The 14705-nt window shown below is 34.3% G+C and overlaps 1 protein-coding gene across 1 annotated transcript; it reads right to left on the bottom strand.

Annotated features, from left to right (window-relative positions):
• Positions 1 to 5251: 5251 nt before the first annotated feature.
• On the bottom strand, positions 5252 to 11299 carry LOC121321581 (cytohesin-interacting protein-like). Its single transcript, XM_041260585.1, has 8 exons — positions 10574 to 11299; positions 9697 to 9746; positions 9492 to 9546; positions 9164 to 9266; positions 8935 to 9028; positions 8506 to 8572; positions 7714 to 7780; positions 5252 to 6776 (listed from the first exon to the last, which is right to left on the bottom strand). The coding sequence occupies exons 1-8, from the start codon at positions 10739 to 10741 to the stop codon at positions 6304 to 6306; spliced, it is 1077 nt and encodes a 358-aa protein (XP_041116519.1). The 5' UTR covers positions 10742 to 11299; the 3' UTR covers positions 5252 to 6303.
• Between the last annotated feature and the right edge of the window lie 3406 nt (positions 11300 to 14705).

Below are 14705 nucleotides of genomic sequence, written 5' to 3'. Positions count from 1 at the left end.
ATTTTATAAATACATACAAATAATGCAAAATAATGTTCTAAATACTAAGAAGTTTCCCACCACTATTCCATGTTTTCTTTAAATATTATTCATGCTCTGCATATAAGAGTGAACATCCTGTCGTGATGCTTGAAGAATATTTTTTTTATGTAAACTGTACTTGTGTGTGGTCTTGTGGTTTTACATTGTAGTATTACACTGAAGGAAGTGCTTTACAAACCTGAAGAGTTTGGGAGAGTTGAAATGAGTAGAGACAGGAGCCTGTTTGTGAGAATTGTATCAGGGGCTTTCTGATACCCTCCAGACCCCTGTTAGACACCTCTAGTGAAGGAAGTGACTAGGGTGTTCATCTACAGTCCTGTAGTCACAGTGCTATGGGATACTGTTTTCATTCCAAGTTTCCCCTCGCTTCCCCTCTGTTTGGGCTAATCTTGCATCAAATATGAATCTTGTCATTTGTTTAGCAACGTACGTTTTAATTCAAAGTCGATTATTTTTCAGTGTGCCAAAGTGAATTCATTAGTGATAGAAACACATTCTTTTGCATCAGTAAAAAAAAAAAAAATTATTCTCTAGAGAAAATACATTATTTTAAACCTCTTAAACAACTGATGGACTGAACATTTTTACAGTGTTGTTGCATTACAGTTCCCGCGGGTCACAGATCTTATCAGATGTGTATTCATTTGTTTCCATTCGTTTCAGCTCCTTGTTGTTTTTACACAATGAGACAGAGCTCTGTCTGAACCTTGTACAGTTTCACAGCCCATGACCCTCTGGGACAAACCACCACATACATTCTCCAGCTTTTTTTTCCATCTCGGAGAGTATACTGACATCAGTCCGGATTTGTCATGACAGGAAAGGGTCCAGATTCGATTCTGTAAAATGTAGAAACTATAAAGCAGAAATCAATTACAGAACAGGAATCATTTGCAGACAAATATTAACTGTGTAGAAAGAAACTGGGTTTTTTTGGGGGGGTTTTTTCTCAATAGGATCACCAGCACTATTTTGAATTTCCACATTAGATTAATATCAATCAATCAATCAATCTTTATTTTATATAGCGCCTTTCATAGAGGAACACCATCACAAAGTGCTTTACAAGATGTAGTAAATACAAGAAAATCCATAATACATCAAATACAGAGAAATGCATAATACATGATATACAGTAAAAATAAAAAAAACAATGCATAAAACATTAAATACAGTGGAAAGTACATAATACATGATAGTAGCATAAAACGTGAAATAGGACACTAAATACAGTGGAACGTGCATAATACAATACATGAAATAGTACATTAAATACAGTGGAAAGTCCATAATACATGATAGTAACAGAATAGGTGAAATAGTAGCAGAAGCTAATAGCAGAAATGCAAAATGCAGCTAATGCAAACATTTGAGTACTGTATTTTGATGGTAAGATAACAATAAAATTTGACAGATTCATTTCCTTCTATAGCTACGGTACCATTAGCATTGCTTGTCTTAGCACATTTTTTAAAAACTTTTTCAACACTGCAAACCGATATACAGGCCTAGGAAAGGCTGCAGACCACTCACAACTTAACCACAGCAGACATCGTAACTAATATTAAATATGATCATGTGTTAATAGTTTATTTTAGTTTTACTAATGTTATTTATTTTTTTAATATAAGATACTGAAACTATTTAATTGGTTATTGTTTTTCATAGTTATTTAGTGCTCAAAGACATTGGTTAACATACAATTCTGATCAAATCCAGTGGGTTTTTTTTGTTTAGTTTTTTTTTAACATACAAAACTGGCAACAGTAATATCCTTTATTTGGCTGCCTAAAATGTTGGATGAATATGCAATCTGGATGCCTACCATGTTGGACGAAAATAGTGCTATAAAACCAATTACCAAATAATGCAGACATCATTAAAGTATAGATACTATAGACACCCTATAGATACGATGTTTTTATTTCATTATTGTATTTACTGTAATGAAACTTTCTCTGAAAAAAAGTCTTAACAGGATCAAATAAAATAAGTGAAAAGCTTTTAGTCTCAATAGTAAGAACATCAGGGATATTTTTTTGTTTCTTGCTGGTCAAATATGTACTTTATCTGATTAAGCTTAGTTATTTCAGAAGTTCAGGCATTACAGTCTGTCTGTTGAAATACCCAAATGACTGTTCTTTCTTGTCTCCTAGCAGCAGGGGCTACTGCACTGTGAAAAGTTAATGAGGCAATGACATTCCATTCCTGCAAAACAAGCACTTCCCATTGAGCTTTTAGTCTTACATTTTCTGCTCATAGAGCTCTTAAAAGGAAAAACAGCTTCACACCCACACATTCTGCTTTGCGTTCTGTTGTGTACAATGTTGTGTAAAGCAATGGAAACTGCTGGTACTGTTTCTGTCTAGTTTAGAACGGTTGATACAAATGTGGTTTTGACTTAAAATGAGGCTGTATTTATAGTGATCCTTCAGATACAGCAGAAGTTTGTTTTTATTGTCGAAGCTATTTGCATTCTATATTTTGCAAATATAATATATATATATATATATATATATAATAATATATAATATAGATAATATATCAATAGTAAATTCCTTTTTCATTTTAGTCTTATTACTTTTGTTTATTTTATTTTTGTGTCACAGTCTCTATATTTTCTACATACGTTTTATCAATGATACAGCTGCTTTTCTGTAATATCTGCAACAGTACTACACAGTAGTCACCTCACATCACGCCATTACCTCAGTTGCAGCCTGGAAGTTATCGAGAGGCTTGACACTGCACAGACAGATATTCTTACAAGTAATTGCCTTTACATCCTATAAAATAGACGATGGTCTTATTTGCAAGAGTTCTGGTCATGTTTATTCATACTGAATACTTTCTCTATTTTCTGGGGTAATTCAATAACACTTCCTGGCACAGAAGGAGACCCCCCTGAGCACACCACTAAACTAGCAGAAGCATCAAAATGTGTGTTTACATTCACTAATCACTTAATTAAAACCTCAAAAAGTTAGACTGAATGTTCATCAGAGAACAGGGAAATAATAGATGTTCTGTATTGTTTGGTTTGAATCGCTCCAGTGTGATCAGGTTTAGTCCTGTATTCTGCAAAGGGAAATTGTCAGAAGAAGAGCAACCAGGCTTAATCCAGGGTTTAAAAGAATGAAGTATGAAATAACTACATCTGTTAAGGCTGGAACAAAGAAGAAGCACTTGGGTCATTTAAGACCCAACTTGACAAAGTTATGAGATCAATCAGCTACGAGGAACCAGCCGAGCTTAAATGGGCCAAATGGCCTGCTCTTGTTCATAAACATCCTTAAGATCTTCTGGAGGTTAAGCCTTGTGCTTTGTATTAGCATACACAGTGCTTGAGATGTGCTCACCCAGTAAAGATGCTCTTCTATTCCAAAAAGTACTGCCACTTGTTATGAACAGAAAGGGTCTGTTTAAAAAATCCTACTGTTAAAAGCTGAAAAGTTTAATAGTCAGCACTCAGTGTTAAAATTTATTTGATTATCCGTCAGACACCTGCAGGTTTTTTTTTTTCTTTTTTCTCACATCAACAACAAAGCTAAGGAGACCAGCTCCTGTAATGTAAATCAGTTAATCATTACACAGTTTTAGATACTGTGTATTTTTTTAATTTTTATCTGTGATCTTTAATTGCTTTTGTGCATTTTCCTTTGCTAGTGAACTGTGACATTAGGGCCTTATCGAGAACTATATTCTGCAATTTTGAATACATACTATGGACTGTTTAATTCTGGACAGTCATTTATATATATATATATATATATATATATATATATATATATATATATAATATATTGCTTGCTAAATTGCTTTGCCTTTTACATTTTATGCAGTTCTGTGCATGGGTAACATTTTTATTTAATTTTGCTGTTGGGTCATTAATGGGGAATTTTACATATTGCTACAATACGTATGTACTGTATTACAGTCCACGTGTCAACAGTTGTCTCTGTTTGCAAGTGATATTTTCAGAATTATATTCTGAATTAAAATAATTATTCTGTTGAAAATATAGTACTGTACCAACAAAACCAATTACAGTACATCTAAATGGAAGCCTACTATTTTAAAACACTGTCCTTTCAGCTATATATTTTGACATTGCATCTTTTTTGTGTTCCCTGAAAAATGGACAAGGGTTGGAACGGGCCAAAATAAAATAATCAGATATGATTCACACGCATTTAACCATCACTTTAGTCAAAATGTTATAGGGTCGGATATGTGAGTGCTGACTGTATAGATAAGTATTTGAAAAATACTTACGGCTACATTTTCTTGGTACATGCTTATTCATTTCATCAGCAATGCAAAGTGATGTGCCGGTAAGCCTTGCAAAGAAAAACTGCACAGATGTAAATATTAACTGTTTCAGATTTCCTGAATGATTACAAGCATTTCAGGGCAGATGACTGATTTTGTTTCACATCTGACTCATTTTCTAATTCACAGTTGATATCCTCTTACCAAAAACACTGCACTGCTGTTTTCACAATACTCTGGCCTTGTCCTACACTCAGGAGCTATAACTTGACATTGAAAACAAATGTCAATGCAGAAGAGATGACCTCAGAATAAACAAAACACATTTACACTATTTACATGTTGTAATACTACTATTAATTATCTGCAATTCCTCATGTAATATCATAGTGTAATTATAATGTAATTAATGTTAGTTGCATAAAGTGTTACCAATTTTTTAATGTCGGCCCTGGCAACAGTTTACCACGTGCTTAAAGTTTGCACAACCAGATTTTTTTCTGTAAAATGTACATAATTGTCTACATCATAATTATGTGTGGTAGCTGAAATAAAATTTTAAAAAATGCATAGAACAATTCAGAAACATTTACTATTTTACAGATGAATGCCTTGGGCACAACTATACATACTAGACGATGGTTTACATTATAAAATATGCATTTAAAAACAGTTAAAGACACGACTTGGTTTCGGAAAAAAAAAAAAAAAAAACTATGAAACTCTGTATGCACCTTTTTAAACACCCACATCCTGTTTTTGATCAGATTCAGGACTTTGTTCACATTTTTGCGGTCACAGTCATTAAAGCAGTCAAGATGCTGTTTTTCATTCTAAAACTATAAAACTGTATGTCAGTCAATGTTGCCCATTAAAATGGGAATTTCAGGTAACTTTACTAAACTATAAAATCACAGTATTTACACACTTGGCTATGTAGTTTACAGCATAACTACCTGTTTATTACAAAATGCAGATATTTTGCAATTGCAGCTTTTTTTAACATACAAACTACAGAAATGTAATGTCTCCCTTAATGTAGAACTTCTTAAAGGCTTCTGTTTTTAGTTACCAGCTGTTAGAGAAGCAATTAGAAATACACAGCCATTTTCCTGCTTATAAAATGTTTTAGGTGCAGTTATGTAATCTGTCAGCAATGTTTAACAGCACAAGAAAGAGGCATACAGTACAGAATACAAATATTAGCAGCACAAATGTTAAACTAGATAAGATCCTTGTGGTAATAAAAGCATGCTTTACTTAAAATATGATGTTTCTGATGTGCTAGTCTATTAATGGAGAGTTGCTACGTTTCAGTTACCCCTCCCTTCCTGTGTGAATGGTATTATCTGATCACACTGGCTGACATCTGACTACATTACTCTCTAAGTGTGTGCCCTTCCATTCAACTTGTATTGTCCCAGAGACCACAACATTGGATACAACACTGAAACTGTTTTACATAATCTAGATAATCTCATTCACCTGTCAGATTAAACTACACATAACTTGTATTGCAAGCTCCCAGACAATGCTGTTCTTCAGTCTTTAAGACCCATACATCAGAAGACAAATGATCACGTGTCATGAATCAAATGCATTTTAGGAATTCATACAACTTTCATTCAAAATGCTCCAAAGTTTAAGTAGCAAAATGTTTTTGTAGTAGAAACAGGTTTTAATGCATTAAAAAAGTAGTTTCCTGACTCTTTTACTCAGTTTAAATGCATAGTTAGGGACATCCTATCAGGCTCCACAGCGGCAACGTTGGTTAACTCAAGGTATTTCTATTGTTTTTGCAAGTTCAGACAGCCAAGCCTTTAAAGCAGAAATATTTGCTTTCCTTTTCATTCCTAAAGTATTTCAATCAGATGCTTTTTTTTAATAACAGGACATACACATATTAAACAAATGTCTCCTTTTAATGCTCTTGTCCCTAATGCTTCATGTGCTTCTACTGTTGCACTTTAAAAAAAAGTTACTGTAACATTAATGGGTTTCTTCCTCCTCCACTGAGAGGTTCAAACCTGGGATGAACTTCAAAAGACGTTTCCTGACACTTCCTCGTTTCGTTTTCCTTGGAAGAGTCCCAAACAAACCTACATTACCCGGCATGTCCCATGAAGGTGATCCAGATTCGCTGTTACTGCTTGCCAGGCTAACGCTTCTGGTTCTGGTCACTGAAGCCTTCACCCCCATTGCATTACTGTCCCTGGGAAAAAAGCATTCATCATCCACGCTTGCTTGCCTGCAGGGGCTTGCCGCCAAGTCCTCAAACACATATTGCTGGTCATCACTGTCGTCTGTCATGACACTTAGCTGGCTCTTACAGCTGCTGTTACTTGAAAACCTGTGCTTGAATCGCAGAGCCGGGGAGAATGTAGCACTGCCAGCACCAATGCTCGGTGTGGGAGATGAAAGGGAATCCAGTGCATCTTGGGGATTACATCCATTTAGGTTTCCTACAAAGTCGATAAAGCAAATTAGTTGGAGTCTTCCTTTAGGTGTATAAAGAAGCAACGTGGGTTGATGTTTAACTGTTAAAATTCAATGCTCAAACAAAACCACAAGGATTAACAAGTTGATATCCTAAGGCAGCAATTAGTTGTTCCTGGCCAAAGAACTTTAGCTTCTGCTAATTATTATTATTTTTTATTTTTTATTTTTTTAATTCCAAGAGCAAAAGCTTTTGTTAAACTCTACGTAAAACTAGAGAGCAGAAATGGTTTTCCTGCTTTTTCTCATAAACATCAAAGTATTTTTGTTTTTTAGATAATTTAACTTTTAATTGTTTAAAATTGTTTCTTTTAAACATTCGGATTCATTAGTCATCAGTTAAATTATTTTGGTTGGACCACTAATAATGCACTGGAATAGACCCATGAGCTAAGAAAGCTGCAGCAGTACGAGAGGCTCATTTAAGCCATATCACTGCTAAGCAATACATACTTAGTAAATAGTCAAGTAAGGAGTTTTTTTTAATTTTATTTTAGGCAGACCTAAAAATAATTTCTTATTGTGTAATTGAATCATATTGAGGTTACTCTTATAATAGTAAACAGAAGCTGTGGGAGCTGCAAAATGGGTTTGGTTAACAGTGGCAATTATAAAAAAAAAAAAGGAGAAAAAAAGACATTAAATTATAAAGCTCAAAGGAGCACACTTCTCATTTACTTATACCAACGTTCTGCTGCAAAGTTTTCTCAAGACTGTACATAGCAAGTTCAGAGTGAGAGGAGCTTCCAGTTAGTCATAACACATAGAATTCTATCCTTCTCAGAATACATGTCACCTATTTTCTTTGCTTTACTTATATGCATGCATTAGCACTTTTCGTACACAAGTCATACTGATGTGACAGGATGTGTTCTGTGGGTTCACAGAAGAAATATACCTTACCCTGAGAAAGGCGTTGTTCTTGTAACAGCAATTTTTGGAACTCCACCCATTTCTCACGTAAGGTTTTCTGTGTGCAAAAGGTTAGACGAGTTAATCATTTTCTAAATGTACTGACCTCATGATAAACTTTCAGCATCTTCTTGTGCATTTCTTTAACGATCCAAAAGCTTTAGTTTATTAAAAGAGTAAGACGTTTCAAATGTCATTTTAGTTGCCTTTTTCTCTCCCCTATTATTTTAAGATGTTACCTTGGCTCTAGGTTTTGTTGCTCCAATATCATTTTTCTTTAAATCTGCCTTTACCTGGTTTTAAACTTGCTGTGAGCTTGTATGGAGAATCCCACTCTAACTGTCTGGACCGATCAAACTTTCACATTCCTTCCTAATCATGTGATAATATACTCCCCTCAGCCAGCCCCATCCATGTTCTGTCTAAATCTAAGCAAAGTAAATAGTTTGGGCTGGCAGAGTTGAAAGTTCATATTGTCACATGATTTTAATGAAATGAGAAAAGCTGTTCATGCTGGCACTAAGGACTTTCCAGACAAGCTCAAAACCAGATAATGCCACAAATTATACAGGTAAATAAAAACAAAATACACAGCTCTGAACAAGCTTTTTTCTTCTAAGCTAAAGTTTCTACAAGTCTTGCCTAAAGCAAGTACCGTACAAGAAAGACAAAAAAAAACATGAATAAACCATACTGTATTACTAAATAAAATGTAATAATGTTCTTTTTGGATGGGTCATTTCAAGATTTAACAAAATCAAAAGTTAAATAAAAGGCAGATACCTGTAAGAAGTGCAGCTTGGCTTCAAGTTCAATCCTTTTGACAGCTGTTCCATTAATGGTCTCCAACCTGAAAATGGCACACAAGCACACTGGCTGTAAACAGGAGCCACAGATGAGGAGACACACATTGGCAATGAACAGCAAACAGAGCCTGTGACCCACTAAAAGTGAAACTTTGCACTACATGATCATAGTGCACAGTGTTATGTTCTAATTTGCATCTTCATAACCGTCTAATCATACAAGGTGGTCATTTGTTTTAATATTAGACCAAATGTATGGTGCTACAGGGTAAAATTGGACCATAACTAAGACACGGGTATTGCTGACAATTTAGAAAGCAGGCCATTCTGTATGGATGGAGCAAATGTTTTTGTATTTCATTGTTTTACCCACTGAGATGGATTTTTTTTTTTAAGGGATACTTACCTTAAACAGTTACTAGAAGCTTTTATCAGGTCCACAGTGTGCTGGTGAGAGAACCCTTCCGATCTGATGCCATTGATGCTTACTATAATGTCACCTACCGAACAGAGGGGGAGAGAGTGAGCCGTGGCTACAGAGGCTGCTTTCTGAAACAGCTTTTGTGGGCAGCAGAGTGCATGAGAAAAGCAACACAAGGCCAAGGTGGAAGAGGAAGTGTAAATGGGTTAGTTACCAGTTGTCAACCCTGCAGCCTCAGCTGGGCTGTCTTCATGAACTTTACAAATGAAGGTACACATCTCCAGAGAGTTGCTGTTCTGATATTGCAAACCATATGTCTGCAGAAAGAAAAATGATATTATAACAGAATCTCACTTCTGTGAAATTATTATTAATGGTACTACTCCTACTACAACTACTACGACTAATAATAATAATAATAATAATAATAATAATAATAATAATAATAATAATAATAATAATAATAATGTTGTACTGTCAGAAGTAGGCCTACAACAGGAAGAATCAATATGATTTATCAGTTTGTCAGGAAATGTCCTTACCTGAATTTCAAATCCAAACGTTTCATTGTCTTGTTTTTCTAAAATAATGACTGTCCTGTGAAACAAAAAGAAACACAAATGAGCTATAGGTTAAAGAAATGCTCCCCAACTCTTCGCATCCCACTTGTTTTTAGAGTTAACATTAGTTCAATACATGTCATAAACTGATATCTGCATCCATAGAAAGGAAAAGTTTTTTATTTACCTTGGAGAGTCAGTGTAATCCACCAGTGAGTTTGATTGACATCGAGTCAGCTGAAAGGAAACCAGTTTAATTAGGTGCCCAGTTTAACTGGAGTGGTGCAGGTTAACACACGGCCTGCCTGTTAATGTGCTACTGTTAGCAATAAAAAGATACACGTTAAATGACCACAGGGTTTATTTATACTTTGGAAGCTTTAAGGAAATTATAACAGCGCAAAATAAAGTACATCTATATATTTCTAATGCACGCTTTGACAAGCTGAAGCATTTTTATAAATTTTTCATGAAAAAAAAACAAAATTAATAAAACTTAAACATTTCTTAATATTAAATATTTTACATTGTAAAGTTTATTTTAGTATATCAAAATTAAATGTATGTTATCAAACAATCAGTAAAAAAAACTATAAAGTATTCTTTTGAATAAGATTTATGTTTTTTCACTTTCGCTTTTGGCTTTACAGTGTAAAAGAAGATACAGTACTCTGAAATGTGTTGAATATTTATGCAGACATCTCTACTTCTTTGTTATGTCTTATATAACCAACATGTTCACTAAGCATAAGAGGAAGTAACTGGGATGGAAAACAAGTGTATTTAATACAAATATAAACAATCATATCATAAGCAGGGCCTGAATCTTTAACAAATTAGACGAACTTGCTATTATCAAAGATGGGTAAAAAAAGTAAAATTTTATACAACATTTGTACAATTAAAAAAACTAATAGTTTTCTCCTATAATTTGACAATTTCTGGGTTTTTCTATTTTATTATTATTATTATTATTATTATTATTATTATTATTATTATTATTATTATTAATGTAGCGTAGTAGATTACGCTAGTTAACTTTTCTGGAGGAGTACAAATCTTACCTGTTTGTGCCCCCTTGGCAACGTCCCAAGTGTTGTTACAAGCGTCTGAAGTTGTTTATTGTCCGTCTCTCTACTGACTGAAAATACAGGATATTGACTACTTTTACGTCTGTCTTCCAAAATATAATTGTCATTGCTGTTTTTTTTTATTAGTCTTCTGAAAGTCATTTTGGGGGGAATGGTGGATACCTAATCAGCATAACCGACAAGAGTTACAGACTTGTAAAACCATACCTTGCTTTGCATGCAGACAAAATGTGTCAAAACGGAAATCCATGCCATGTGATCTTTGTGGTTTTCAGGGTAACTGCTCCATGAACATGATTTTGCAGATCATCGGGGCTTACTGAGTTTTTTTAAGCTTTTATGTGAAGGTTTTCATCTGCTTTGGCAAGGAAAAGGAATCTGCTTATGTTTCTTTTTTAGATAAAACATTTTCTTTGTACAGACTTTGGTTTATGGTCTGTCAGAAAGCAAAAATGTGGCAAACAAATTGTGGCTCTGCCATTTGTGGACATCTATTTTCCTCATTCTCAATTCCTGAGAGAGATTAAATTGCAATTTAGTGAATAACTAAGTGATTGTGAAGATGACTAACGTGAATAAGGCTATCTCTTTTAGTATTGCATGTATCCAGATAGAGGTTTTAAATAAGTACCAAATAACAAAACATAGAAGAAATAGTTAATTTTTGGCATCATTGCAGTCTCATCATAGCAGTTGTTATTTTGGTACTTTTTAAAAGCTGCTACAATGATGACCAAAATTAAAATTCAGCCCTAGGTTTACCAGGGGAATCCTGACAACAAGCTCCAAGGGTTAGATCATATTTCAAAATACAATACATTTGACCCTTGTTTTAAAAAGTGTTTTAGAGTATTTGCTGGCGGTGACATGAATCCCTAAGGGAGTAACACTGTTTTGGCTACTGTATGTTTCAAGTTATTTATGCAGAGCATTTTAAGCTGACAAAAGCAGTGTCATCTGTGGCTGGGAAGTTTATTCTTCTAATCATTCTTAGTTTTTCAGCAAAAAACCTTCTGTTATCATTTTTTCATCAATGGTCGTATATGTGGTATGCTATTAATGATTAAGTGAACCCAATTACTTGTGTAAGCTCTTCATGTATGGTATGCTTTCTGTTAAAGCAGCAACAGTAGACATTTCATATTTGATGTTATCAGATTTTGTTGTGTCAGTGTCTCAGAGTTTCATGCATTTAAATGAGGATTTTTTCCCCCTTACCTACACACCATAGATTTGGCAATATTTGACCATTCTTTTTTACAAAACTGTTCAAGATCTGTCAAGTTCCTTGGGGAGTTTTGATGGACAGTAATCTTCAAGTCATGCCACAAATTTTCAATTGGATTTAGGTCAGGGCTCTGACTGGGCCACTGAAGGACATTTACCTTTTTGCTCCTAAGCCACTCCAGTGTAGCTTTGGCTGTGTGCTTTGGGTCGTTGTCATGCTGTAAGGTGAACTTCTGTCCAATTTTCAGCTTTCTTGCAGAGGGCAGCAGGTTTTCCGCAAGGACTTCTCTGTACTTTGCTCCATTCATTTTCCCTTCTATCCTGACATGTGCCCCAGTCCCTGCTGATGAGAAATATTCCCATAACATGATGCTGCCACCACCATGCTTCACAGTAGGGATGATGTTCTTTGGGTGATGCGCTGTGTTGGGTTTGCGCCAAACATAACACTTTGCATTTAGGCCAAAAAGTTCAATTTTAGTTTTGTCAGAACACAAAACTTTTTGCCACATTGCTACAGAATCTCTGAGTTGTTTTTTTTTTTGCATACTTCAAATGGGATTCAAGGGTGGATGCCTTCTTGCCACCCTACCATTGAGGCCAGATTTGTGGAATGCTTGGGATATTGTTGTCACATGCACGCTTTGACCAATCTTGGCCATAAAAGCCTGTAGCTCTTGCAAAGTTGCCATTGACCTCTTGGTAGTCTCTCTGATCAGTCTCCTTCTTGCTCAGTCATCCAGTTTGGAGGGATGGCCTGATCTAGGCAGGATCTTGGTGGTGCCATACACCTTCCACTTCTTAATAATTGTGCTCCAAGGGATATTCAATGCCTTTGATATTTTTTTATACCCATCCCGATCTGTGCCTTTCAACAACTTTGTCCCGGAGTTCTTTTGAAAGCTCCTTGGTGCTTATGGTTGAGTCTTTGCTTTGACATGCACTACCCAGCAAAGGGAACCTACAGGAGCTGCTGAATTTATACTGAAATCATGTGAATCACTACAATTTAACACAGGTGGAGGCCAATGAGCTAATTTAGAATTGCTATTACAAAGGGGGTAGACACTTTTTCAACCAAGCTATTTCAGTTTTTATTTTTAATTAATTTTCTACAAATTTCTTGGATATTTTTTTTTACTTGGAAGTTGTGGGGTAGGATGTGTAGATATATGAAAAATATTCTAATGCATTTTATTTCCAGGCTATAAGGCAACAAAAGGTGAACATTTTGAAAGGGGGTGTAGACTTTCTATGGGCACTGTATAAATATATATATATATATATATATATATATATATATATATATATATATATATATATATATATATATATATATATATATATATATATATATATATATATATATATATATATATAGATAAATGGTCTTCAGTGAGTTACAGGAAAATAATGCCATCTAGGGTCTCTGTGACGTCATAAATTACGAGACCGAAGGTCGAGTCATTTATAAACTGTCACAGAAACTTGCTCTGGCTAATCCCTCGTAGGCTTATTTACTGTAATTGTACTTTTCTGTCTGCTCTCAATCGTTCTCATACATCACCCTCCTGCTCTGATGTATTCCCCTGCCTTATATCTCCAAAAAAAGCTGTCAAATGCAATTCACTGTAGCCTTGCGAATTGTGAAGCCATCAGTATTTAACCATTTGAACACAAAGTAGCTTTAAATAAAGATGAGGTCATTAATTAAATCATTTCATGAAATAATGTCTTATACTGAAGCTTAGCTTTAATCTTCAAAGACAAAGTTGGAATAAATTTTAATATGCCTGACAGTTTCCAGTTAACATTTAGGTGACCATAAAAAATATAAATGTCAAATATACTGGACTGAAAAGGTGCAACAAAAATCGAAACAAATAAATACTTCAAAAATACTTTACTTAAAATACAATTTGCACAAACATCTCATATAATAAACATTACAAGAAAAATCAAAACAATGATATGTAACTTAGCAAAATATATCGTAATACCTTTTTCTTTCAGTGAGTGTTCACAGTATTGACACAAACAGGAAATAAGCTATATAACAGATTCCACCATTTAATATAACAAACAATACATATTACACAGAATAATCCAGTCACTTGTGCTTTTATTATTAAAGCAATAATCTGCTTTTGCTATAAATATATTAATTAACTGCAGTGCCATAGGGTATTTCAGGTCCATTTTTATATCTATAGTAACAATTCCCCTATTTCAAAAGTAAAATGAAAGAATATACAGCAATACAATTACTTTACTTCGTAAAAACACTTTGACAAGTTTGCAATTTTGTGTTGTATCCCCATAAACCTGTGTTAAATTAAATACAAATTAGTAATGGTGAAAGTCAATGCAAATAAAACATAGCACGTAATAATTCATTTGTTACTTTTTCTTCTTCTCTATGCCATATACTTTAAAATATATGGAAGAACCTGATACAGCTATCTGGAATGTCTTAGAGAAAGAAAATTACATCATATTATGACTAACTATACTGAGCTGTAAGACACATGCGGTTTTCAACGCTGTCGAGGTTTGATCTACAGTATATATACCATTAACATTTATTTTAAAAGTGATACTATAACTTTTTTTTATAAAGCACATATTAGAAATTCTCTTTAAGGAGCAATTCAAACTGGAATGCAAGGGTTAAATATAGGACAGTGTACATTAACTGCACAATGGGGTAAACTTTACAGAAAACTGAAGCTAACCAAATATATCTGTAAGTCACTTATGTGACGCCATTATTCAATTCCATAACAGACAAGTCTGATCCTCTTTTTGAGCTTTTCTGTTCACATTGGGGCCACGACACAGAAGAGGTGTTTTTGAAATGTATAATATTTCATTACAA

This window comes from Polyodon spathula, chromosome 10, assembly GCF_017654505.1.
Source record: "Polyodon spathula isolate WHYD16114869_AA chromosome 10, ASM1765450v1, whole genome shotgun sequence".
In the NCBI taxonomy this organism is placed as follows: domain Eukaryota; kingdom Metazoa; phylum Chordata; class Actinopteri; order Acipenseriformes; family Polyodontidae; genus Polyodon; species Polyodon spathula.
Note: the sequence above shows the minus strand (reverse complement) of the source record. Positions and strands in the feature narration are given on the sequence as shown.

What these genes read in the sequence shown, in the direction of transcription:
- LOC121321581 (XM_041260585.1), bottom strand. Translation starts at nt 10,741, where the DNA reads ATGACTTTCAGAAGACTAATAAAAAAAAACAGCAATGACAATTATATT. An exon ending in GCTTCTAGTAACTGTTTAAG is followed by an intron (nt 8,573 to 8,934) that starts GTAAGTATCCCT and finishes TGCCATTTTCAG; the next exon opens with GTTGGAGACCATTAATGGAA. An exon ending in AGAACAACGCCTTTCTCAGG is followed by an intron (nt 6,777 to 7,713) that starts GTAAGGTATATT and finishes TCGACTTTGTAG; the next exon opens with GAAACCTAAATGGATGTAAT.